Source organism: Plasmodium vivax, chromosome 8, assembly GCF_000002415.2.
Source record: "Plasmodium vivax chromosome 8, whole genome shotgun sequence".
NCBI classification, from domain to species: Eukaryota; Apicomplexa; class Aconoidasida; order Haemosporida; family Plasmodiidae; genus Plasmodium; species Plasmodium vivax.
Window position 1 is genome coordinate 1,615,869 of NC_009913.1, and position 24,067 is coordinate 1,639,935.

The 24,067-nt window shown below is 39.8% G+C and overlaps 4 protein-coding genes across 4 annotated transcripts, besides 7 other annotated features; 2 read left to right on the forward strand and 2 right to left on the reverse strand.

The window, feature by feature from the left end:
• Window positions 1–759: 759 nt before the first annotated feature.
• Window positions 760–5,080, reverse strand: PVX_119255 (ATP-dependent transporter, putative; the record flags this gene model as incomplete). Its single annotated transcript, XM_001612998.1, has 1 exon — window positions 760–5,080. The coding sequence occupies one exon, from the start codon at window positions 5,078–5,080 to the stop codon at window positions 986–988; it is 4,095 nt and encodes a 1,364-aa protein (XP_001613048.1). The 3' UTR covers window positions 760–985.
• A 1,234-nt stretch (window positions 5,081–6,314) lies between these two features.
• Window positions 6,315–6,386: a microsatellite.
• Window positions 6,355–6,409: a microsatellite.
• Window positions 6,410–7,633: 1,224 nt separating this feature from the next.
• Window positions 7,634–7,736: a microsatellite.
• A 1,036-nt stretch (window positions 7,737–8,772) lies between these two features.
• On the reverse strand, window positions 8,773–12,948 carry PVX_119250 (protein kinase domain containing protein; the record flags this gene model as incomplete). Its single annotated transcript, XM_001612997.1, has 1 exon — window positions 8,773–12,948. The coding sequence occupies one exon, from the start codon at window positions 12,946–12,948 to the stop codon at window positions 8,773–8,775; it is 4,176 nt and encodes a 1,391-aa protein (XP_001613047.1).
• Window positions 11,120–11,143: a microsatellite.
• A 515-nt stretch (window positions 12,949–13,463) lies between the features above and the next one.
• Window positions 13,464–13,485: a microsatellite.
• A 161-nt stretch (window positions 13,486–13,646) lies between these two features.
• Window positions 13,647–13,668: a microsatellite.
• A 2,032-nt stretch (window positions 13,669–15,700) lies between these two features.
• Window positions 15,701–15,736: a microsatellite.
• Window positions 15,737–17,339: 1,603 nt separating this feature from the next.
• On the forward strand, window positions 17,340–19,732 carry PVX_119245 (splicing regulatory protein, putative; the record flags this gene model as incomplete). The annotated part of the gene is made up of 2 exons (XM_001612996.1): window positions 17,340–19,438; window positions 19,655–19,732. Exons 1-2 carry the CDS (start codon window positions 17,729–17,731, stop codon window positions 19,730–19,732), a joined length of 1,788 nt encoding a protein of 595 aa, XP_001613046.1. The 5' UTR covers window positions 17,340–17,728.
• A 1,115-nt stretch (window positions 19,733–20,847) lies between these two features.
• Window positions 20,848–21,972, forward strand: PVX_119240 (hypothetical protein, conserved; the record flags this gene model as incomplete). Its single annotated transcript, XM_001612995.1, has 1 exon — window positions 20,848–21,972. One exon carries the CDS (start codon window positions 20,848–20,850, stop codon window positions 21,970–21,972), a length of 1,125 nt encoding a protein of 374 aa, XP_001613045.1.
• Between the last annotated feature and the right edge of the window lie 2,095 nt (window positions 21,973–24,067).

Here is a 24,067-nt window from a genome sequence, read left to right on the forward strand (position 1 = left end):
TACTTCTCCCCCGCGAGTATTTGTGTCGTAGGGGTTACTCAAAATTTCTTGGCGCTTCTTCACATGTTCGTGTGTTTTGCTATGTGCATGCTTATATTTACGTTTGTGTGTGTTTTTTTTTTTTTTTTTTTTTTGTTATGCCATTTGCTGCGGAACAACGTCCATCCCTCGCAAAATCTGCGAGTGTGCGTTTGGGCGCCCATTTGGGAGAAGTGACTCCCCCCGCATTTCGCTTTTAAACTGTCACCTATCGTGTTAAGTGAACACCATTTTTGAGATGAAGAGCCGCAAAGTGGTAGTTCCCTTTGCAGTTGCGCACATGTGAAGTGTGCGTAGACTGTCGGTAAAAAAGTTATCACAGTAGGGTAGACCAGAAAGGCTAAAAACGAATATGCAATTACGTTTTTTTTGGATGCGCGCATGGGGAAAAGGGGCAACAAAAGGAAACAAAAAAAAAGGCAAATGAAGAACAATTGGGGAATGACTTCCCCTTGAGTAAAAACAAATAGCACAGCCATGTGCAGGACATTTAATTAAGCATAGCATGCAAATGAAGTGTGAATTATTTTGGACAGCTTTTGTTTTCGAAAAGCAACTTGAAGGGGCCCTTCTCCCACCACGTGATATCCATTTGGGGGGAAAAAAAGAGGGGAAAAAAAAAGAACAGAAAAATGCATCACATGTAACATGTCAAATTTAAGTTTACGAATTATGGATCAACTGTGGGTTGCCACTTGTTACAAAGGGAAGATAAAGAAACAAACGCAAATGAGGGGAATACGTGGAGGAGTGGAGTTGGGGGAAGATTGGCTGATATGCTGTAGGGTCACACGTTAATGCGCCATAAATGAGAGGCACACGTGTAGGAAGTGCAGACTGAAAAGCGAAATCGTATGGTGCATTCGAATTGGGAGAAAAGTGGGGCATACGCTCCCCTCACGCGTATCGCGCCTATCACGCCTCTCACGCCCCTCCCCCCGGGCTGCTAAAACTCGCTCATCTTTTTGGAGTACTCGCTGTTTTTGTTCTCCTTCAGTTTGGTCCTTAAGCCGTGCTCGATAATTTTCCCGTCTTTCAAAACATAAATGTAATCGCACCGATCAATTGTCGTAATTTTATGGGAAAGATTTATGATGGTCGAGTTGGGCAGGTAACTTTTTATGCTTGAGAAAATTTTCAACTCATTTGCAGAATCGAGGGCGCTAAATGCTTCGTCTAAAATGAGTATTTTTGGCTTTTTTATGATAGCCCTAGCTAGGGAAATTTTTTGCTTTTGTCCCCCTGAGAGTGTTTTCTCATTAATGTTGTGAAAAAATTTGTCCTTATAGGAAGTGATCAAATCGTGTATGCAGACAATTTTGGAAACTTTAATAATTTCTTTATATAGCTTCTTCACGAAATGTACTTTATATTTGTTGTAGCTTTTTTTTTTTTTTTTTTGCTCATCGAGTTGTTTCGTATTTACGTCATCCCCGCACATGAGGCATTTTTTAAATGGAGGGGAGGGGTACTTCGCCTGCGTCGTTTCGGCTTCCGCACGCGAAGGATCTCCTTTACTGGGGGGATTTGTTCCTTTCAGCATTTTCTCAGCCCTTTCGTTATTCTCCCCGAGGAGGTCACCATCTGAGGGGAACAAATGTACACAGCTGTTTATGCTGTTTTTATTTAACCCGAAGGTGTAATTGAAGTAGGAGAGATATTTATTCGCCTTCGTCCTGCAATTGTAGGAGTAGAGTATGTTGTAGATTATGCTGTCGCTGAACAGGTAGGTGTCTTCCTCCACTAGGGAGATTTTCCTCGTCAGAATGTACTTTGAGATGTTTTCTATATTTTCATTGTCTAGGAGAATGCTCCCATACGTTTTGGTATACAGGCGTGTGCACAACTTGGAGAGGTCATCCTTCCCCGAGTCGTTGTAGCAGAGAATTCCGTAGGTGTATTTATTTGTGAAGTTCAAATTAATATTTGACAAAATTTTATTTTTTGGAAATTTTGCATAGTAGAAATCTACGTTTTCGAAAATTAAGCTGCTCCCCTTTTTGTCGTCTTTGATGTTATCCAGAATTAAATTTTCGTTTATGTGTTTGTAATTTTCATCGATAAATTTTAAAATTTCTAATTCTTTTATTGCGTTCTGCACAATGTAGGGAAGTATGTTATGGAGATTTTTTTTTTTTTTTTTTTTCAGTTTTTTATTTTTTAAAATTTCGTCATCACTTGTGTGGCTGCATTCAGTTGCGCGCAAGTTGGAGGCTGTTTCTACGGCATCGTCAGTTTGGGTGGGGGCATTCAGTTCGGTGTGTGTGAGCGAGTCGTCCGAGTTTTCGTTGTCGTCCAAGTTTTCTTTATCGCCTGAGCTGGTCACTGTGCTGGCCTCATCTTTTGCGCCGTCTTCGTTGTTGTCCCCGTTTTGCACCCCATCATGGTGCATCTCCGTGATGGTGGTGTCGCTGAGCACATCATTCATGTTGATGCCATCTAAGGTTACGTGGTCCACATCGTTTGCACAGTCACCGCAGGAGGTGCCACTCGCGGTTGAGGCGGCCAAGCCCACTTTCGACTTCTTCTCCAGCAGATTGACCGGAGTCCTTTTCTTCCTCTTGTAGTAAAACTTGGAGTAGTTGTAAAAGAGGAAAGTGAGCAGGACGACGTACAGCGTGTTGTTCGTTATGTTGCTCATTTTTAAAATGCTTTTTTTATCCTGCATGGACAGCCTCTTAAAAGAGCCGATGTTGTCAAGCATAAAGAGGAGTTCCTCACTCACAGGGTGGTGTCTCTCTTCGAACAGCTTCAGAATCAGCGAAATGATGTTTTTCTTATATTTCGTTTTCAAGAAATGTATAAAATGTTTGTCTAGCTTATGCTTGATTATGAGTTCGTGGTCGTTTTTTATGAAGCTGTATATTTCTTGCATGTTCATTTGGGGTTTGTTTTTTTTTACTTTGGGGGTAAGCTTTTCTCCCCCGTTGGGGGTATGCTCCGCGGTGGTTAGCGGTGGGGGGGGAGCAGTGGGAGAGGGAGCGGCAAACGGGGGAGAGACGGAGTGAAGCTTTCCCTTCAACATTGTAATGGGGTCTTCCCCCGTCTGCCCCGCGTTAGGCGCAATGTCCCGGGTTGCCCCCTCTGGGAGGGGATCCCTTGGGGGGAATCCATTACATGTGGGGTCATTCGCCCTATTTGTGCCCACTTGGCGATTATTCCCAAAGTAGTCGCGACAACCCCCAGGAGTGGAACTTTCAACCCGTTTGGCCTCTACCCAGGGGGTGCCCCCCCCCGGATCGTCCTTCCAGCCGCCGCATCTCTCGTCTGGCAAAAACTTTCGCAAGTTGTTATAGTTCCTTTCGAAGAGTTTTAAATAATTGGGCCTAATAACAGTGGCAACGTATTCGGCGTTCTTTTGGATGGCTTGAAATTTTTTGATAAGGGAGTATTTAAAGATAGTATTTTTTAAGTCCAAAAAGTTTAGCCAATTTAGGGGAGTACACTTGGGGGATGTAAACTTGTTGGGGTTACCACGGGCCGAGTCCTTTTCAATCAACTTGATAATATCTTCGGCATTTCCTATGAGTTCCTGCACCCTGGAATACTGCTGTTCTATGGTGCACGACTGTGCAATAATGTTTTGCATGTACATAACTGACGAGATGGCAGTCCTTGAATCCACGTGGATGTTACCCTTTAGCATCTTTTTGCTTAAAATGAGGGTGACGATAAATGTAATCAAGTCGATTGACCGGATAAGGAGCTTCTCTATGATGTAGAGGAGACCTAATTTCATTCTGCTCATATGTATTGCATCCAAGGAGCGGTTAAACTTGGCAATCTCTTTACTATGTGTGTTGAAACTGTTTATGAGGGAGAAGTTCTCGAAGGATTCTTCCACGACATTGTTTGAGTATGCCACGACGTTGCTTTCTTCTTTTGCGAGTTTTCGAAATATGCTAGAGAAAAATATTGAGATGTTAATAATTGTTAAGACGATGAAGAGGGACACGACAAAGAGGTGCACGTTAATTTTGTATAAAAAATAAAAAGACAAGGCTGTTTTTATTACATTACGTAGGAGAACGATAATGTTCGTTGTGAATATGTCGATTAGCTCAGAGGAGTCGATGCTGAGTCTACTGATCAATTCCCCTTTCCCCCTTTTCTTAAAGTAGCTAATGTGCTTATGTAGCAGCACTCTAAATAGGTAGTTTTGCAGTTTGTTCGTGCTTATGTACGCGCATATGTTAAAGATATATGACCGCATGGAAGAGAGTAATAAGCTCACCAGGGAAACTGATACATATGCGTAGAAGGGGTTATCCAATTTGAATTGGGAAAGGAAAGAATTCACAACTGGCATGTGGTTCGTCTGGGCAACCAACGCACTTTTATTCATCACGTAGGTTATCGTTTTGGACAGAAGGATCGGAATGTACGAATCGACTACTGACGAAATTATTGTTAGTAGGAAGCCCACGAAAAATAGGTGCTTACTCTCTCGGATTACCTTAAACAGTTTGCTCACATCATTTAATATGTTATTTTTGTGCTTACTCTTTTCAAGCATTTTGGAATATAGGCTCGAAAAGATGCCTTTTTCTGCGTTTATTTCACTCTGCTGTATGTCGCTTGGCACTACAAAAGGGTCTATCTTCTCGTTTGCGCTGCCCAGTTGGAGGGGCCCCAAATGGCCACTTGTTTTTCCTCTTTTCAGAGAGAAGCGCGTTTTGGGAAGCGGCGTTCCCTGGGTGAGGAGCGTTCTGTTGTGGAGAAACGCTCCGCGGTGGGGAAGCGCTTTGTTGTTCGGCACTCCATTGCTAGTCACTCTCCTGATTGGCACTCCCCTGCTTGGCGCGCCACTTTTGTCATTTTTCCTTTCCCTCCTGGGGACTCTTTTCCTGCTAGTAAAATTCTGCAGGCTGCCCCCGAAGTGCCTCTTTTTATTTTTACACTTTTTGTAAAGCTTGGCGGGGTGGGGGGTCCCCACCGCGTTCTTCTGTCTCACGGTGTATTCCCTATGGTGTTGCGCATTTTTGGATGAACTCCCGCAGGCTACAAGGCAAAGGAGTATCCAGTTGTGCACAAATTTCATGTTTCTTTTTTGTTCCCTTAATCAGCTGCATGTTTACACGATTATCATGTCATGTGTGATGAGATGTTTGGGTAAAAAAAGGGGGGAGCTGTTTTTTTTTTTTTTTTTTTCGATTAACTTGTTTGGATCATCGGTGAAGATTTGGAGGGTGCTTCACTTGTTTTCCTTTCCTTTTTTATCATTCCTTTTTTATCGTTCCTTTTTTATCCTTGGTTTGTTTTTCGTTTCACTGAGAGGGGCTTACCTTGCGAATGCAGGTTCTACTTGCCTGCTCCAATTGGGCTCCTGGGTGTTCTTACTTTCGTTTTCTCCCCCCGGCAGGGATGTAGCATGTGTGGGGAGGTGCGCCTTTTTACGGGCATCTTCTTGTGATAAAAAATTGGGATACATCTGCGATTACGCTGCGAAGGCTCTGCAATTACTCTGTGACTCTTTTGCGGTTTAACAAAACGCAGTCATTTCTAACTTCGAATTTTGAGCGCAGGGGGTGGCGCGCAGGACTGCCTTTCAGGCAGCCATTTTGGGGTCCTTTTTTACGGCCTTTTGGAGCACACCATGAGGTGCGTCAGCTTGACTGTTGTGTTGACGCTTCGCGGGTGGTAAGTCGTTAATTCGTTGATAGTAGAGGTGTACGTTGGTACGTTCTTGCACATGTGCGTGCATGGGGACGATCGTGCAAACAGCATGCACAGCTGTATGCGTACATATGATGGCTACTATCGTGTGAGGCTGTGCAGGTCGGTTTGAGAAAAGTCAATCGAAGAAGTGAAACGAATAAAGGAGTGAATATACACCCCGGTGAATATACCATTGCAGAGAAAGTAATTACCATCATGCTGCATTAAAAAAAAGGCATGAAACGAATAACATCTCACCGCTTGCGCGTAATGGAAGGCGTAGCACTTCGCATGTATATAAACTCCTTCAAGTGCGGTGCTTATTGGCGCAGGAGGGAAAACAGTTAAGCACAGAAAAGGAAGCAAAACGTGAGGCACAAACAAATTTTTTAATTGCACACGTGCGATGAAAAGGCTTTGAAATTCTAATTATGTTAAAACGCAAACTAGTGTATGCTTGCACATGTAGGGGACGTGATAAACTGTTTTAATTAGTGCTAGCAGGAGAGCGTCGTTAAGCGGTATACGAAGCCGATGTGGAATAAGCCCTCCCCTAGTGTGTAGAGAAATACGCGCTTACTTCTTCATTCGCATTTGATCGGCTCTTCTTTCCCATGCGGGCGGAGTTCCGATGGGCAGGAACTTCTGCACAGTAGCATCGGTGTTTTGTCTTTTTTTCCTATTTTTGCCCTCCCTCAAGGTTTTCCCTTTTGCTTTGGCAGTCGGCGTGTGGCTCTCATTTCCGAGGTGTCTACTTTACGAAGTGGTTCCCATTTTGCTAATAAATAGACGTGATGAATTTATTTTTTCATTTATAAAATTTTCTCTTTCGTCCAATTTGTCAACCAAAAAAGGAACAATCATCTACATAAGCTGAGTAAGCACCTTTGCGCAAATTATCAATCATCTGGGTTGATAACATGGGAATAGTCCCCCGTAAAATTTGAATAACCTCATCGTCCTTATCAATTGGGACCTTCTAGTCTGCATTTATTTCTCTATGTATCCCCTGCTCTGAACTCTCCTCCACCTTTCATTCGTAAATTTGATCAGCTTATCTGTTGAGTATTTTCTAAAAAGGGACTTAACAACGTTGACAACATAATGTTGCATTAATCGGTAGAATCTGTGCAGGACCCAAATGGTATTTACAAATGGGTGTAAACAAACGTTTGATAAAGGGGCATACCTTCTCATAAATTTGGCAAAAAATGCAGTTCATAGGATCCCAATAACCATTGTTGTGAATGTCTCTTTCACAATTGAGTTTGCTATTTTGTTTTTTTCTTAAACGAAGGGATAAGTCCTTTAGCGCATATAAGCTCTTCCTTATTTTGTTCGTAATTTTTTTTTGAAAAAACTTTCAAAGAGAACAGCCCCCGTTTTAACAAAAGGGTTGGAAGGCATGTAGGCGGTTAGGAGGAGTCTCATGGGTCTGGGTACCTCTGTCCAGTGTAGCTCATCTTGAATAAATTGAAGCTCGTTTGGCTTCCTAATGACGTGGGCAACTCTTCTGGAGAAAAGGTCAAATTAATGTCTACGTTTTTCTGTTAAGATGTAGAATCGCCTTGGCAGTTGAGCAATAGTTAGACGTAGTTTTCGCGTAGCATACATAAATCGCTTAGCTTAAAAAAGGAACCCATTTGGGAGCATATCATAATCATATTTGCGAAGGTGAACGTTTTTCTACATTTTATTTGGCTTATCGTTTTTTTTTTTTGTAGGGGGGTAGGAAGCTGTTCTTTATGGAGTCTAAAATGCAGTCATGATAGGAATATACTGCATTGCTAAGCCAAGCATTTTTACAGAGCCGTTTTTATTTTATTTTTTTTTTTCCTTATAATGGTGTGATACACACTTGCACATTTTGGCCACACCAAAAAAAGTGTACTTAATCCACTTTCGACAAACATGCAAAAGCATTTTTCATAATGGTTATTTTTTATCGTTTTAAATTCAGTTTTTAAATTTTTTAGAACAAAAAAAAAAAAAATGAGCACATGTGTAAATATGTGCATACGCACGTACAATTCGCATGTGCATTTTTGCATCCACCTGTCGGTGTAAAAAAAATAAGGGAACATTGAACTAACTTAATTCTAGGATTCACACTTTTGAAGAGAAATAGAGAAAAACAGTACGCATGGAAAATACAATAAATGAAGCTAACACACACATCTCTACAGTGGGGGGAAAAAATATTTTACAATCTCCAAATATGTGAGAAATTTCGAAGGAAAGTTCTCTTTTTTTATTTCCAAAGCGTTTGCAATAGGGGTGTGGAGGTGGGGGGTTACGTTCAATTGAGGATATACACTGACACGTCGTGCGTAACCCTCTATACGCATATACACGTGAACATGTTACATGCTCATATAAACATATATTGGAGACATATTAACGTTATCGCTACTGACGTGTGGTGCTTCAGTTTTCACACTGGCCGTTTTTACTGAAAACAAGAGCTACACTTATTGGGGCATGCATATATTTTTTTACATATTTTGGGGCGAAATTGGTGGGAAAAAATTATGTACATAAAAATGCGCTTCTTACACATGCGTGCGCGAGAAGTGGTGCCGCGGACTCCATATTCCCCTTGTCAGAGTTTCAAGTCAGGTCGCTCGGCACCGGGGGGTGCGTGGGAAAGGGGTTCGAAATGGGTGCACTTTTAGGAGGAAAAAACGTCTAGAGGGGCTGCTACGAGCGCGCCTAAACGTGTTCCTAAAATGAGCACGAACCTGAACAGATGGACTACCACTTGGCAACACCCAACAGGGGAGTGCACCTACCAGGGGGTAAGCGTCTCTATTTACAAAACGGCATACACCGCTGGCCGTTCATGGGGTGATACGAAAATCTTGGGAAAAAATAATAAGGGGGATGAGGGCAAGCAACTCTGGCTACTACGACGCTTAGCAGTAAGACATCCACAGTTCGCTCCAACGTTTGGCACAAAAATGGGTAGAAAACATTTATCGCTTTTTCGGCAAACACAAAATACACATTGAACAAATTATACACTGCAGATATTCTGTACATTGTAGGTTTCCCCTTTGTGTGTTTTCCCCCCTTTTAGGAGAAGGCACAAAACGGATTTTTGTTGATGACTTTGCAATTTATTTTGTTGGCCTTGTCCTCATCCTGGTTATCCTCAATCACCTGCGTTTCGTTATCTCGCTCCGGTCCCGGTGCATTTCCTTCCAACAGCTGTTTTTCCTCTTGGTCTGTTTTGTCAAACTTATGCACATTTTGGCCGGGGCTACTGCAACTCATCACGACGCTGCTGAACATTTTGGAGGAAGTGCTGTTCTCCTCCATTTCGGTTGATTCGTTTTTTGCAATGTCATTAAAATTGGGGCTACTCGATGTGGCCAGTTGGTCTCTTAATTTTGCCTTTTCACTCGGGATAGTAACTTTGAGGAAGTCCTTTGGATTTACGGGGATTAATACTTCTCTTCGTCCTGTTTGCTCTTCCCTTGCGATTTTCTTTGGCTGTCCTTTTCCGGCAAGGAGCGCGGAGGAGTCCTCCCCCCCTTCATAATACACTTCGCTTTCTTCACCCCCGAAGTTGTTTTCGTCGCCGGAATGATTCTCATCACCGGAATGATTTTCATCGCCGAAATCATTTTCATCGCCGAAATCATTTTCATCGCCGAAATCATTTTCATCGCTGTCGTTTTGGTAGTCACCATTGTCAACCCTTTTGTGACGGTTACTGTGCCTTTTTTTTGGCTTCTCACTCTGGGGGTGATATTCCTCATCCGATAAGTCCTCCTCCTCTTCTTCATCGTCGTCGTCCACCTCATCTTCCATTTCGTCCTCTTCCTCATCCTCTTCCTCATCCTCTTCCTCCCCCTCGTCGTATTTGTACTTCCCTGGGTGCTCATAGTAGCGATGATAATCTCCCTCCTCTTCTGAATTCACAACTTCGTCGTTGAATCCGTGGCCACTCATTTTGCCGTAATTCCTCATTTGGAGGCTTTGGTACTGTGGTGCATTTTTGGCGAAGTTTTTATTATTTGCATTATTATGCACAATGTGGGGCATGTTTTCACTGTGGAACATGTAATCCTCCGTGTTGACGGACGAATCAGGGATGTTCCCCTGGCTTATCTTTTTATATTTCGATTTTCCTTGTAGCTTATTTTTTTTGGGATACAGATTGTCGTATTTGAGTGTGGGTGCCTTGCTCTCCATTCCGTTATGGGTGTGATTACTTTTGTAGGCAAAACCGTACTCTGGTTCGCTATTGTAGTTTTCTTCTTCGTCTTCCCCCTCTTCGTCGTCCACCTCTTCGTCATCCTCCCCCTCGTCATCCTCTTCATCCTCTTCGTCGTCCACCTCTTCGTCTTCCTCCTCTTCGTCGTCATCCCCCTCGTCTTCTTCTACCTCACTTTTGCATAGCTCTTCCTCGAATTGCCCCATAAGCGCGTCGTTCTGGTGGCCCTTCAAATTCGCCTGCGCGTTGTTGTGCTTGTTGGAAGGATTTATACCTCTGTCCACGTGCTGATTCGCGCCGTTATAATTTTCGTTGTGATAATTTTGTTCCTTACTGTATTCGTGGCCCTCATAATTGGCGTTATTTTTGACACTCATACTCATGCTGTTGAAGGAGTAGGATCTATTCTTCATATACATTTCTTCCTCTTCCAGTGCTACCATATTGAGCCAGGGGTGCTGGAGCATAGTGTAGGCGGAGGGTCTCTTCTGAGGGTCCATGGCCAGCATAGGCAGTAAAAAGCTACACAGGGGATTAATTTCCTTCTCTGGTATGTTGTATTTGTATTTAAATATTTTGTACAATCCGTACCTCTTAATATTTTTTATATTTTTCAATTTATAAGTTTTTTTATTAAAATATTTATGAGAGTTGAACCCAGTGTCGATCATATACTTTGGAATATTCCCCAACACTTCAATCATAAAACTTAAGTGTTCTTCATTTTTGTCATATCTATCAGATTTTTGGGGATTAAATAGGAAGTCTCCAGTTACTAGCTCAAATATCATACAAGCAAAGGACCATATGTCTGCTGTTTCGTTAAAACCGCTTTTTAGAATCACCTCTGGGGATCTATATTGCCTTGTTTGTATTTCTGCATACCTTGATTCGTCAACCCAGAGACTGTTTCCTAAATCACAGATTTTGTAACATGCCTTTTCATGGTAATACACAGTTGGGTCATAGGGTCTAATACGGTAGTCCCCCTCCTCTGTTTTGATGTAAACAACTTTATGGCCGCTTTTGTTATTCTCCTGTGTGTCATCCTTACACGGTTTTGCATGCTTTCCTTTTTTTTTCTCTTTATACTTGTCGTGTATTTTCATGGCTTCTGGATGCATCAAATGATTGAACATGTCGCAGTAGATGGGGATTTTGTTAAAATCTTTTTCTAGGAATTCTACGGATTTTCCACCGTCACTCGCATCGCTCTTTCGCGTCTGCTCTTCGTGGTGGTCTTCATCATGTTGGTCGTCTCGCTCATCATCGAAGTCTTTATCGCGGTCACTGTCCTCCAACGTGTTCTTCTTCAAGTAGTCGCTGGGTAGGCGATGCAAAAATAGCGAACATCTGTCATCTCCGTACTTCTCCGGGTTATACAAAAAATAATTGTTGTAGTGGTAGGGCCTCCTCATTAGCGATTCCTGGAGGGCATGTATGTTGTTGTAGCTGGTGAGGAGGGACGGGTCCGAGTTGGACGGTCTAAGTCTATGTTTCACATAGGGAGGTTCATTGGTCGCTTTTTTTTTATTTAATTTTGGGTCTCCCCCACTGGGTGCACTCTCCTTTTGTCCTTCCCCTAGGTGGGCGTTCGCTGTGCAGGCTGGGTCATTTGCACTTGGCAGCTTCGGGTTAGAACTGCAACCGTCATTGCTGTTATTACTGTCAACGCCTAGTTCGTTCTTTACATTATTATGTTCACAATTTTTAGCATTATCGCCGGGGGTACACTTGCTATTACAGGTTAGTTCCTCTGAGGCGGTAGCCTGGACGGAGCTAGCGCTTTTCATACCACCGAGGGAGAAGTTTGGGTTCACGAGATTGTGACCATCCACACTGTTGAAGTTGCCACTGTTCAATTCTTCACCTTTCAACACATGTTCCTCGTTCATCTGGATGGCACTGTTGGAATGTTCGTTATCTTCCTTCTTAAACTGGCTATTATCATTTGATGTAGGGCTGCCCACGGTTAATTTCGCAGCTTGCGCGTCGGCGTCGCCCTGTTTGTCGTGATTTCCACTTTGGTGTGAACTGACTCCAATCACCTGATCACCGGTTTGCTTCTCCTTCTTCTGCGCTTCCACTTTTAATCGTTCCTTTTTTAAGAATTTTTTTTTTTTCCTTTTTAATTTTTTCTTTTCCTGTTTGGTTAATTTGTTAAAGTCTACATTGTCCCATTCGTGTTTATCCTTCACCTCGCTCAGGCACGATGAGTGGTCATCTTCCCCGTCTTCATCATTGTCACTACCGTCGGAGTGGCCATCCCCCCGGGCCTCCTCAGCTGCTTGCTCTGCTGCTTCCGTTTCTGCCTTTTTAAGAAGACCCTTTTGCGCATCACCATCCTCTTTGCTATAGTCCCTTGGTCGGGGAATATTCAACAGGGGAGATACTAAAACGTTTTCCGGCTTTATATCACTATGTATAATTTTACAAACATCGTGTAAATACTGCAGCCCTATTAGGACATGTGTGGCAATTTTTCGAACCAAGTTTAATGGGATCCCTTTATAGTCGTAGTGTTTAATGAGGGATAATAAATTGGGTCCCATAAATTCAAACACCATACAGACGTGGGTACCATTTGGTCCTTTATGCTCAAAGCTATCAATAAAGGAAACGACTCCCTTTGTCATATTGTAATGAAAGAGCCTTTCCCTTTGATGCTCTTTTAATTCTACCCAAGAAGAATCAAAAGAATTTGCCTTAACTGTTTTTAAATAATTGATTTCACATTTGGCTGACTCTCCAAATGATTCGGACCCTTTCTGAATTTTGATGGCAACAAATTTTAGTGGTTTACTTTTTAAGTCTGTAGCAACCCAAACGGTTGAAAAATGACCCCATCCTAATTTCCCTTCTATTCTATACCGGTCATTGTATATTTCGTTAATCTTCACAGGGTGGTATCCACCCTTGCAATATTCGTCACTTCCTTCATCGTCACTTTCTGTGTATTGTAGTTTCCCCGACGTGGCATCTTGACTACTGCTGTTGTTTGATTGGGACCTTGAATCACTGTAACTCATTGTTTCGTAGCTATCCGGATGACTATCTGTTGCCTGGAAGTCCCTTTTGCTTCTCTCTCCACTTTCCTTCGATTCAACACATGCATACGTATACGCAATTATGCATGTGTATATTACGTATATACCCCTGTGTACGCGAATGGTGGAAAAAGGATAACTAAAAAAGGGGGGGGAGGGTTACAGTTTGGGGTGCTTTGATCCACCTCGCACTACAATTTTACAAATTAAATGTAGAAGCTTTTTTAAGCTACTTTTACAAACGAAGTGTTATTCGTTCGTGGGGCAGGTGGAGGCACGAAAAAAAAGAAAAAAAAAAAAAAAAAAATATAATATAATATAATATAATTTGCTGCGCCTTTTCCTTTGAAATATTGTGCATATATTTAGCCGCATAAAATATAATTATCGCTACGCACAGATATATGCGGCGAACGTATGGAATACATGCACGAGGGTAGGATGGCATGTACGCACATTCTTACGCATATGCTTTTGTCATGCGCTATGGAGACACTTTCAAAGGTAGAAAAGAACGTCCAATTTTCTGTGAGCACAACGATTGTACCATGATATTAACGAATGGATAAAAAAAAAAAAAAAAAAAAAAATGAAATAAGGCAAGTGGCGCTTAAATCATTTTGGCACAGTACTACAATAAATGAATAGGACATAACGAAATTGGCTTTCCCGTTCGGGGGGCATGCGTAAGAATATATGTACAAACACGCACGTGCATGTTTATATGTACATAAATATATATATACGTAGGTGCATGTTTATATGTACAAATACGCACGCACATGTTTATATGCATATATACGCATATGCATATAGTCCATGACTAAATTTTAAATGGAAAAAATGTACCACGTAGTCTCTTCATTATTCAGGCGTGCGAAGGAACGAATATTCGCGGGGACACGTGGCCACGAAAATATGGGCGTGCGGTCATTCGACGATAATATAACGCGTTAACAAATGTAAAAAAAAGGGGCTAATAAAAATGCATAAGCAGTCTTACGCAGTTATTCCTCATTCGTCGACAATAAAATGTAAAATGAGACGCTATTTTGGGGGCAAAGAAAGGAGAAAATGAAAAACTCTGCGTAATGGGTCAGCGCATGGGAATTGAAGCGTTTTATTGACACTTCGTACATGCATATAAACATATAAACATATATATGTATGTATATACGTATATACTTACGTACAGTATGCCGCTGGGATTGTACAAATAGATATTTCATCAAAATGAAAAATTCAACGATGAAATAAAGCAGCAGACTCAAGCAAACAGACTGAATACATATAAATTTGTTATGAAAAAAAACCTCTTTTTTTATTTTTTGCAAATGCGAATGGAAGATCACATGGTTTGCATAAAACTGGTAAGCTCATTTTTGTGTTCTGTATGTAAACAATTAAATGACGAAACCATTAATCGTTTGTCTTCTTCTCAATTCCTGTTGATCAATTAAAATGCAGAATGTAACCACATTTATTCATGATTTTTTTGATTTCTCAAATTTGACAAATAACATGAGTTTTTTTTTTTTTTTTTCGCAATCCATGGTGAGATTTTATCTATTTTTATTTATTATTTTTATTCACAGAAATGTCATCTCCTTTGTACGCAAGTATACGTAGAATATGATATATATATGTCATTACTATATTTTATATATACTTGGGGGAATTGGCTTTATTTATATATAATTTGGCATGGGTTCGCATACTCCGTGAAAATTTTTTTGCGTTGATTTGCATTTGGCGCAAAAAATTAAAAGGGCATTTTTGTAAATTTTCTATGCATTACGTTAACTATATAATGTTATACTGCGCTGGTAAAAATGTGATTTAATTTAATGTATGTGGCTGCTTAAAAGTTTTTCATTTTTGCCAACTTTATTTTTATGTTTTTGCCGAATGGAAGCAAGTAAAAAAAAATAAGGGCTCTTAATCCCTGAGCAGAGTTATATTGTACAAAAAGGCGCAAATTATATCTCAAATAAGGCCTTTACTTTTTCCGAAATTGCCAAAACATTTTAAAATAAGCTATCAAATGGATGTATAAAACAAAGTGATAAGCTGTTATCTTCTGTACTTCGAATGATAAACGTAAATTATGTGTTTTGGCCTGGCGAGTCGCATTAGCACGTATGGAATAAAACAATAGGGGAAAGAAAAAGGTATATTGTGAAAAAAAAATAAAAATGGGTTAAATGGGAACTGCGAATGAACGAAAAGGAAGAAAAAAAGGAAAGAAAATTATACATACTATATATGTATATAAATTATGCTATACGACTTACGCAAAAGAAAAGCGCGCAAGGAAGTAAATTCCAAATGATTTTTTTTGTCACAAGAAAAATTTCAGCAGGGACAAAAACGTTTTATACATTAACGTACGCTTATGTATATATGTATATATATATATATATATATATATATGTAGCGGGAAAAAATGCTCATAAAAATTGTTGCGTTCGCGCGATAACTTCGCACATACGATTTTGTGCTTCCCACGTCGTACGCATATTTCTCAAATGTTTGCCGCCTATTCATTTAAGCTCCGTTTTGTTTTCCTTTGCTTTTTTAATTACCAACCGCAGGGCGTGTGTTGCGTGGCACATAGGCAGAATTGCATTATTCGCGGAACTGAAAAGTATTGCCCCATTTACTGCTCATGAGTAAGCGTCAGCACGTGTATACGTGTATGTATACCGTTTGCTCATATGCATGAATTTTCCCGTTAAAATTGTTTTAAAAAAAATGTGGCATACGGATGTTCATATTGTAAGAATTAGCTTATATGTTTATCCTTAATGGAGAAGGAAAAATGGGTCTCAAAAATGTGCAGAGGTTGGCTTACTAAAAAGCAGCAGCAAAAGTGCGATAATATTTCACAAAATGGCCGAACGCGCTTTTAACTGCCTACGTGTGTATCTCAATCGATTTTCACCGCAGCGTGTACGTGCATGCACCTCTCCTGGCGCGGAACTGGTTGTGAAAGAATTGTAAAGTCACTTTTACGGGTAAGATAAGCGCAAAAGGACGTGTGTGCGTGTATGCAAATATGAATGCGTAAACGTAGGTGTACCTGCTTTGTGCCGGCTTGCGGCTCACTTAACGCAACTAAATGAGAGAGGTTTGGACGCTCTCCCGTGCTTTTTAAGTTATGCCCATCGAACGAAATTGCCCAAACGAGATATGTAAGAATTATTTGGCAAAGGTGCGAAAGGGGGAAAAACATAAAATTGTGTGAAATCCTATTATGCATTAATTTTAAGGTGCATTGTAGCTCCCTAGGAACATACACAAATGTTTATTTACGTATATATATAGCGTAAGCAAAGCGCATTTTTCGCAGACGTGTGTACTGAAATGTGACTAACGAACTGTTGGAGGTTTGAAGAATTTCACCGTTGCGCTTGCCTTTACTGTTTAAAAGGCTACCCACGCTTGTTCCATTTTATCGTAAACACAAATTAAACATTTTCCAAGTTGCTTTTTCTTTCCCTTTTTTTTCGATTAAAACGAAAAGGCATTTTTAGCTATTCAGAAAAGTGAAGCAAAATTCCCATTTTAAATCACAATGTAACACGTTTTTGCGTGTTCGTTCCGCGCATTTGTCCGCAGCACAAATGCTGCCTCGTTTATTTTATCTGTTTAGAGGTAACATTGTCCAAAATTTTTGTAAATGTACACAAAGTGTGCGACTAGTTTTTTTTTTTTTGTACTATATAAAAAAAATTTCACCTTTGGATCGATCTGCTTTTCCCATTTGTCCCTTCAGTGGAGTAATTTTCAAAACTAAGTTGAAAAATTTACTGAATGTGTTTAGCAACCCTTTCGCAAAAAAAGGGGTACATTTTTCTGTAGTTCCTTTTTGGGTAAAAAATATCACGCGGTGTTGATTTGTATAATCACATATTTTACACAATCACGTAAATTTCGTGGGGATTCACTTGCAAAAACAGCATAATTATGCTATTGTAGCATAAGAGGCGATTTTTTTCTTTTACATTTTTTGTATCACGCGTTTTTGCTCACCATCTTTGGATATTTTTATAAAGGAATCTCAGGTCAATTTCGAAAGATGGAAAAATAATTGCAAATTAATCTTAAAGGTTTCTCTTTCTCGGAAAGGAAAAACTCTTTGTTCATATGAATTGAACGCTCTTTTTTATTTTTTACGTTTCGCATTTGGCCTTTTTTTTAATTTTCATTTTCACATACACCATTCGCGGAGGTTTTGCCTTTTGCTGCCTTCGTTGCTCCACTGGAAGAGGAAGAGGCAGCATTGTGAGAGAAAAGGAAATGCCGCCCGTGCCATGTCAAGGTGCCATTTTGCACTACCATTTGATGTACTTTAAAATGCCACATATTTTGTAAAAAAAAAAAAATTAAAGGCGCTGAGTTTTTTTAACGTATGTGATTGTTTTACATTTACTACGTGGGTTTGCTTCTTACATGCCGTGCCATGTACGTGAAGTTATTTTCTCTGTTAAAACTGCGTTGCGTGTTTGGTATAGGCTCCACTCAGTCGCTGTCATGCTGAATGTGAAGTTTTACGGCTGACATGACCCCCCACATTGTAATATTGAATGACAGTGAGGAGTAGATCACCCGCTTCGCCTTTTCCCATAGAAAGAGGAAGCAGAGTACCACTCCATTTTGTTACAATTTCCATTGTTAGCAGCGTCGTTAATTTGTGATGCGGCGGGACGAAGTCGTCTTTCACCCTGAAAAATAAGAAGATTTATTTTAAAGGGTAGAAATGAAAAATGCTTCGCTAGACGCTGAAGAGGGCACAGGTGGTAATGAGAGCGGCAATGGGAGTGGCGGTGGCAACCAAATTGACACCGTTGGCGAACACGAAAGGGAAGCGAAGATGCTAAAAAAAAGCCTGTGCTTGTCAAAGAACATGTTCCTGGGAAATGACATCCTGACGCCATTTAATTATAGCCTGCTTGCATATGACACGAACATAAATGACCGAATTGCTAAGATCGAGCAGGATGAGGATAAGGCGATAAAGGATTTAAAAGAAATATCCACCTTGGCAATTGCAGATGGGAACACCACAAAGAGTCACGAAGAAATGTACAAGGAAAATGAACTGAAATTGAGAAAGCAAAACTTGAGAGAAAATGTTATAAAGAAGTTGACGTCCATAAAAGTGAATATAAACATGAAAGAATTGGATGAATATTCTTCTGTTAAAAAATTGTACTTAAAAAAAATCGAAAAGGATGACTCTCAAAGAGGAAAGGAAAGAAAGAAAAAGAAAAAAAAATCTTCCATCATAAGTAGCATTGTAAATGATGACACAGTTACGCATGACGATATAGGACATGATTTAAACTACATGAACGAAAGTTTGATAACCAATCAGATGGGAGAGGCGGGAAAAAATAATAATGAAAAGAATAGCATTTTGCCCTTCATAAATCAGCCAAGAAACGAAGTACACAGTGGACCAATTATAAAAAAGTCGGACGACAGTGTACTAAGTAGTGATGCGCTAAAAAATATTAAAACGTTGGATATTTATAAAAAAATTAAAAAACCGAAATGGCACTTTCCATACAAATTGTACAGAGTAATCCTAGGTCATTCAGGGTGGGTAAACTGTGTCGACGTAGACATAAGCAACGAATGGTTTGCCACTGGTGCAAATGACAGATTAATTAAAATCTGGGATTTAGCCACATGTAAATTGAAATTAACCTTAACCGGTCATATAAATAGTATACGTGATATAAAAATTTCGAAGAAAAATCCATACCTATTCAGTTGTGGTGAAGATAACAGAGTAAAATGTTGGGATTTAGAATACAATAAAGTGATAAGAGATTATCATGGGCACCTGTCAGGTGTGTACTGCTTATCATTACACCCATCGTTAGATATACTCATGAGTGGGGGCCGTGATGCCGTAGTGAGAGTTTGGGACATCAGAACAAAGAGCTCCATTTTTGTGTTGTCAGGTCATACAGGGACTGTTATGTCTCTTTGTTCGCAATCGGTTGAGCCACAGGTTGTGTCTGGGTCTCAAGATAAAATGATAAGGTTGTGGGATTTAAATAATGGGAAGTGCAGAATAGCCTTAACACATCATAAGAAAAGTATTCGGTCATTATCTATACATCCTTTTGAATATAGCTTTTGTAGTTGTGGCACGGATAATGTTAAAGTGTGGTGTGGAGCGGACGCGGAATTTGATAGGAACATTACAGGCTTTAATTCGATAATTAATTGCAGTTTAATTAAGCAGGATTCCTATTTTAGTGACTCGTCTATTTTAATCTTGGGAAGTAACAATGGCCAGTTGCACTTTTACGATTGGTCTAGTGGTTATAAATTTGACACGTTATCAAACAAAGTGGTCCCCGGCACGGTTGAGTGTGAAAATTCCACGTTGGCCATGGCCTTCGATAAAAGTGAAAGTCGGTTGATAACAACCCACGGGGATAAGTCCATTAAGGTAGCGCAAAAAAAGGGGGAAGTGAAACTCTAGCAGATACGCGAAAGGGTTGCGTGTATGTGCATGTGTTTATGTACGGCACATGCTTTGTTTGCCTTATTTCTGCGCAATGTGTGTCAATTGGATGTGAAGAAAAAAAAAAGAAAGAACACATTTTTACGTTTGCAAAACGTGCCTGTTAACGTTTCTTTTTTTTTCTTTTTTGTGCCCGCGCAGATTTGGAGAGAAAATGAAGACGCGACGCCCGAAAATTTCCCCATCAAGTGGAACCCCTACGAGAGCTTCAAATTTTGACGGACCCCGCTGCGCCATTTCACCGCGAAAAAGTTCGGCGCGTTGTTTTGCGCGCGTGTATGTGATCATGCATGTATGTACATACACATACGCGTCTGCGTCTGCGAATGCGAACGATAATGTTTTTTTTTTTGTTATGTCAAGCAAATTTGCACCATTAGAAAAAAGAAAGCCAAGTCTCACCCACGCAATTATGGGGACAGCGGTGCTTGTGCGGATTGCAGACATTCGAGCAGTTCGACTTATTCGTGCTTTGAAGTCGCATTAATGCGTTGCGATGCGGCAGCGCCTTTTTTTTTAAAATGTGCCTCTCAAATTGGCGCAGTGGATGTCGCGAAAAAGGTGCCGTTTTAAATAAAAATGTTGCCATACAGGAGTGGCGAAAAGGTTATTTGTTGCATTGTTGTGTGACATAATTTTTGAAGCATGAAATGTGTTTTATCTGGCCGAAATATGGCCTTCCTCTGACGTGCAGAATATATTTTTTTTTAAACTTCACAGAAACTGCGTTAGCAATATTTTATTTTTTTTTTTGTATAAAGTATTCCCATCCATATATAAAATAAAAATGTCGCGCGAAGGATGCCGCTTAGTTCTTTTGTAATCACTGCAAAAGTTGGGGGGAAATGCGTTCACATAGGAATGCAAAAATGGGCGTGTGAACATTCCTTGCGTTGGTGTACTTTCCCATTTTTAAGTTCCTCTTTACGTTTCGCCCGTTCAACTGCTTTAAGTGAAGAACGAATTTGCCATGTCATAGGAGGGGAACGAGCAAAATAAGGAAAAAGGAAGTGCCGAAAAATAACATGTGGAGGAGAGTGGACGAACAAAATCGTGTGAGAATAAAATACAGGAGGGAAGGAAATAAAAAAATGCCATTTTACGAAAAACAGTTTTGTGAAGAAGCGTACCATCAGCCGCTTAACTTTGCCATATTTGAAAGAAAAAGTTGAAAAAGGAAATAATTTTTCCTGACGCGTTTTTTTAAGTTCTCCACATTTTTGATAAATATGACAGTGTGACAAATTAAGCAGGCATCATTTATTAAGGAGAAAGAGAAAAAAAAGGGATCCGCTTCAGGCGCCGCGCCCAGAGAGAAAACCGCTTCAAAAAAAATGATAAAAATTGCGAAGAGGCAAATATACTACTCGTGTGAAAAAAAAAAATACTACACAAATAGGTTATATAAAAAGGTGTGCAGCAACTGCACAAGTTTAAACATAAATAATGTAAGCAGGTGTGTGTACTGTGATGGCTTACTAAGCGATAATGATATCAGATTGATAAAGAACACCATTTTTACAGATATTATAAATGTTCGAAAGGAGTGGAAGCTTTTTGACAGAAAAGGTGTAAAAAGTAACAACTTTTCCGCCCCGTTATTGAATAATGTCGAAATTGACGATAAATATGTTCGGCTTAAAAATGGGCTGATAAATAATTGTGATAAATTGTACGTCTACTACAACTGTTATGATTATATCATATTAAATAACCCTCATAGCAATTCCTGCCTCAATCTTATGGTTTTATTTAAAGGCATTATGTATGATGTTAAGAATTTAAAGAGGAAGAACATCAGCTGCTTGTTGCATTTGTATAACTATGTGTACTTTGTCATTGATATATTTCTGTATTTTCTTCTAATTAGCAAAGGGAAATTGGTTCACTACAGATATATGTATAATGTGTCCACCGAGGTCGACGCGGATTACAATGACGAACTGGTAGATATTTTATTCGAACTGAACACAATCATTAAGGAGAAAAAAAGAAACATCGTTTTGCAGAATGGAAGTAATGAGAAGGAGAGTCATCTAGAAGATGTAAACGAAAATAACATTATTGAAAAGCTGAATGGAAATTATGAAAATATATATAAGGAAGTGTTAAAAAATGTTAAGGACAAATCGGCGTTGTGTAAATTTTTTAAAAAACTAGAAGATGGGAATGTTAAAAATAAAATAAAAAGTTTGAAAAGATATTTGTATGTCGGTTGTTCGTACCCTTCGCCAATAAATCACTTTTCCCTTCAAATATTATTCCCGCCATTTTCAAATTATAACTTTTTTGCCTTTCCTTTTTATTTCCCCATACAAAAAATACTGCACGATTTGTACGTATATGGACATGTCAAGAATTATAGCCACTCGGAGGTGATTAGGAACATATACAGCGACAAGTTGGTTAAAGAACTGAAGGAGAGCGACTTAGCTTCGAGGAAAATTCTGCAGTTTTGAGCGGCGTTGCGTGGAGCAGCCCAGGGAGGAAGCGAAAAAATTGAGTGTGGGGGGGTGCGCGTTCGTATGTACGTACGCTATGTTGTGAGATAGGAACGGGTGGCCATTTTTCTCCACATAATTTTATACGCCAAAAGGGGGAAGCCATTTAGCGAACAGTTGGTCGCGCTAAATTGTAGGATGAGGCCCGTTCGTAGGTAAATCTTAAAAGCGGTATTGGAAACGACTCAGATTAGCGCGCCTGGGAAGAATACCAACGTATGATGCAAAGCGGCAAGGTGATATGCATATACTGTTCACCGTACGAAGAATTGTGCCGTTTGTATTTGCCGTATAGTGCCGTTCTAAAACGTCCATTTTGTGTGTCAGCCCAGTTGGAAATAATTCGTTCTTATGGCAGTGTCTTTGGGGGGCATTTATAGTTTGCTTATGCATGTGGAAGGGGATAAAATTTTTCAATTTGTATGCTTTTTTTTATAAAGAGCAAAAAAGTGCGTAATTTGAATTCTTTTTTTTTTTTTTTTTTTTTTTTTTGTCATAAGTAGCATTACCTGTGCATTCTTTATCGCATCGCAGGTTAATGCCAACTTTGAATAAAAAGTCTACGAAAGTGGATCAGGCGCAGTTTGTTCTGTCGAATTAAAGCGTAGCAGTGTTGTAATTTTGTTTACGAATAAGTTCCTTAATTGGCAGAAAGTTGGCCTTTAAGTGGATGTACGTGTGCCGCTGTTCAGTGGAGAGAAGCGAATGCATGGGCTCATTTTGTTTCCACACATATGTGCGTTTATATTCATATTATCTCCATTTTGAGGGCAGAGCTTCTCATTTTAGCAGTTCCTTTTTGAGCATTTTATAGCTCGCTCATTTTTGCCATTATTATTTTATTATTATTTTGTGTGAATGAAACGTATGGGAAAATTCCATTTTTCTGCTTAATTGTTTGGGTATAGAAAAGGGCTTAAATAAGTGAAATGCTCAAGTGCAGAAACAAAACTGTGGGCGCAGGGAACTCCGCGGAGGTGAAACGTTTGGGGGCATTACCATTACTGGCAGTAGAGGCAAACTTCGGTCGTATATGCATTATGCACATTTGTGAATGCACCCCTGGATGGTTAAAAGAGGAGTTAAATTTTAAATTAAATGTAAACGAATGGGTGAATAATATGAAGGAAAAACAGGTGAAAAATGTCTTGTGGGGTTTTCCTAATTATTCGGGCGAAGCTCTTAATAAGGATGAACGTTAGGAGGAACAATCGCGCTTGAACCACACATGAAACATCATAATTTTACCCTTTTACTGCGTGGGTACAAGTAGGGACATACTGCAAACAGAATTACACCATTTGGTGAAGGTAAAAAAAAAATGCGAAAATTCCCTTTTAAACATTTCATGAATGTTCCACTGAAAGGTGTTTAAATGGTTTTCATTTTGGGGTGCTGAAGAAAAGTATATGCTTCCTTCAAGGGGAAAATATAAGGGTGGTATAAAAGAAACCCCAAAAGGCATAGTTTTGAGAAAAAGACCTCATTTTCCCCTACCCCTTTTCGCATCATTCCATTGATGGACACTTTGTATGTTTAAAAATGCGCATAACAATGAGTACTTCTGTTAAAGTGTAGTTAGTGCGTGTAAATAATTCGAATATTCATAATGCACACACAGTACGTGAAACAAAAAAAAAAAAAAAAAGGAATCTTTTAAAAAGGAGGGCGTTTAACTCTACGTTGATGTGACGCAAAACAGGTTAACTTTTTAATTATGCTGTGTTTAGCATGTTTTAGGGATACACCATGCGAAGAAAAGAACAAATAAAATTAGTTGAAACTTTATTTAAACATGAGCAGTGTGTATATATATTTGCTGCACTTACTACGCGGTGCCCACGGGGGGTCCATCCATCAGATTTGCTACTTGTAGAATGGCCAAGACAAATGACTCATCTGTTTAGTAGTGGTTAAAGTGTACAAGAGAGGCACTTATTGAGCGATTGGCAAATTTCCATATTAGCTACGAAGATGCTTAGTAGGCTTCGTTTCATGCACATGAAATGTTTTCTATTTTTTTGTTGTACAGCATAAGGGTTAGGATAATACA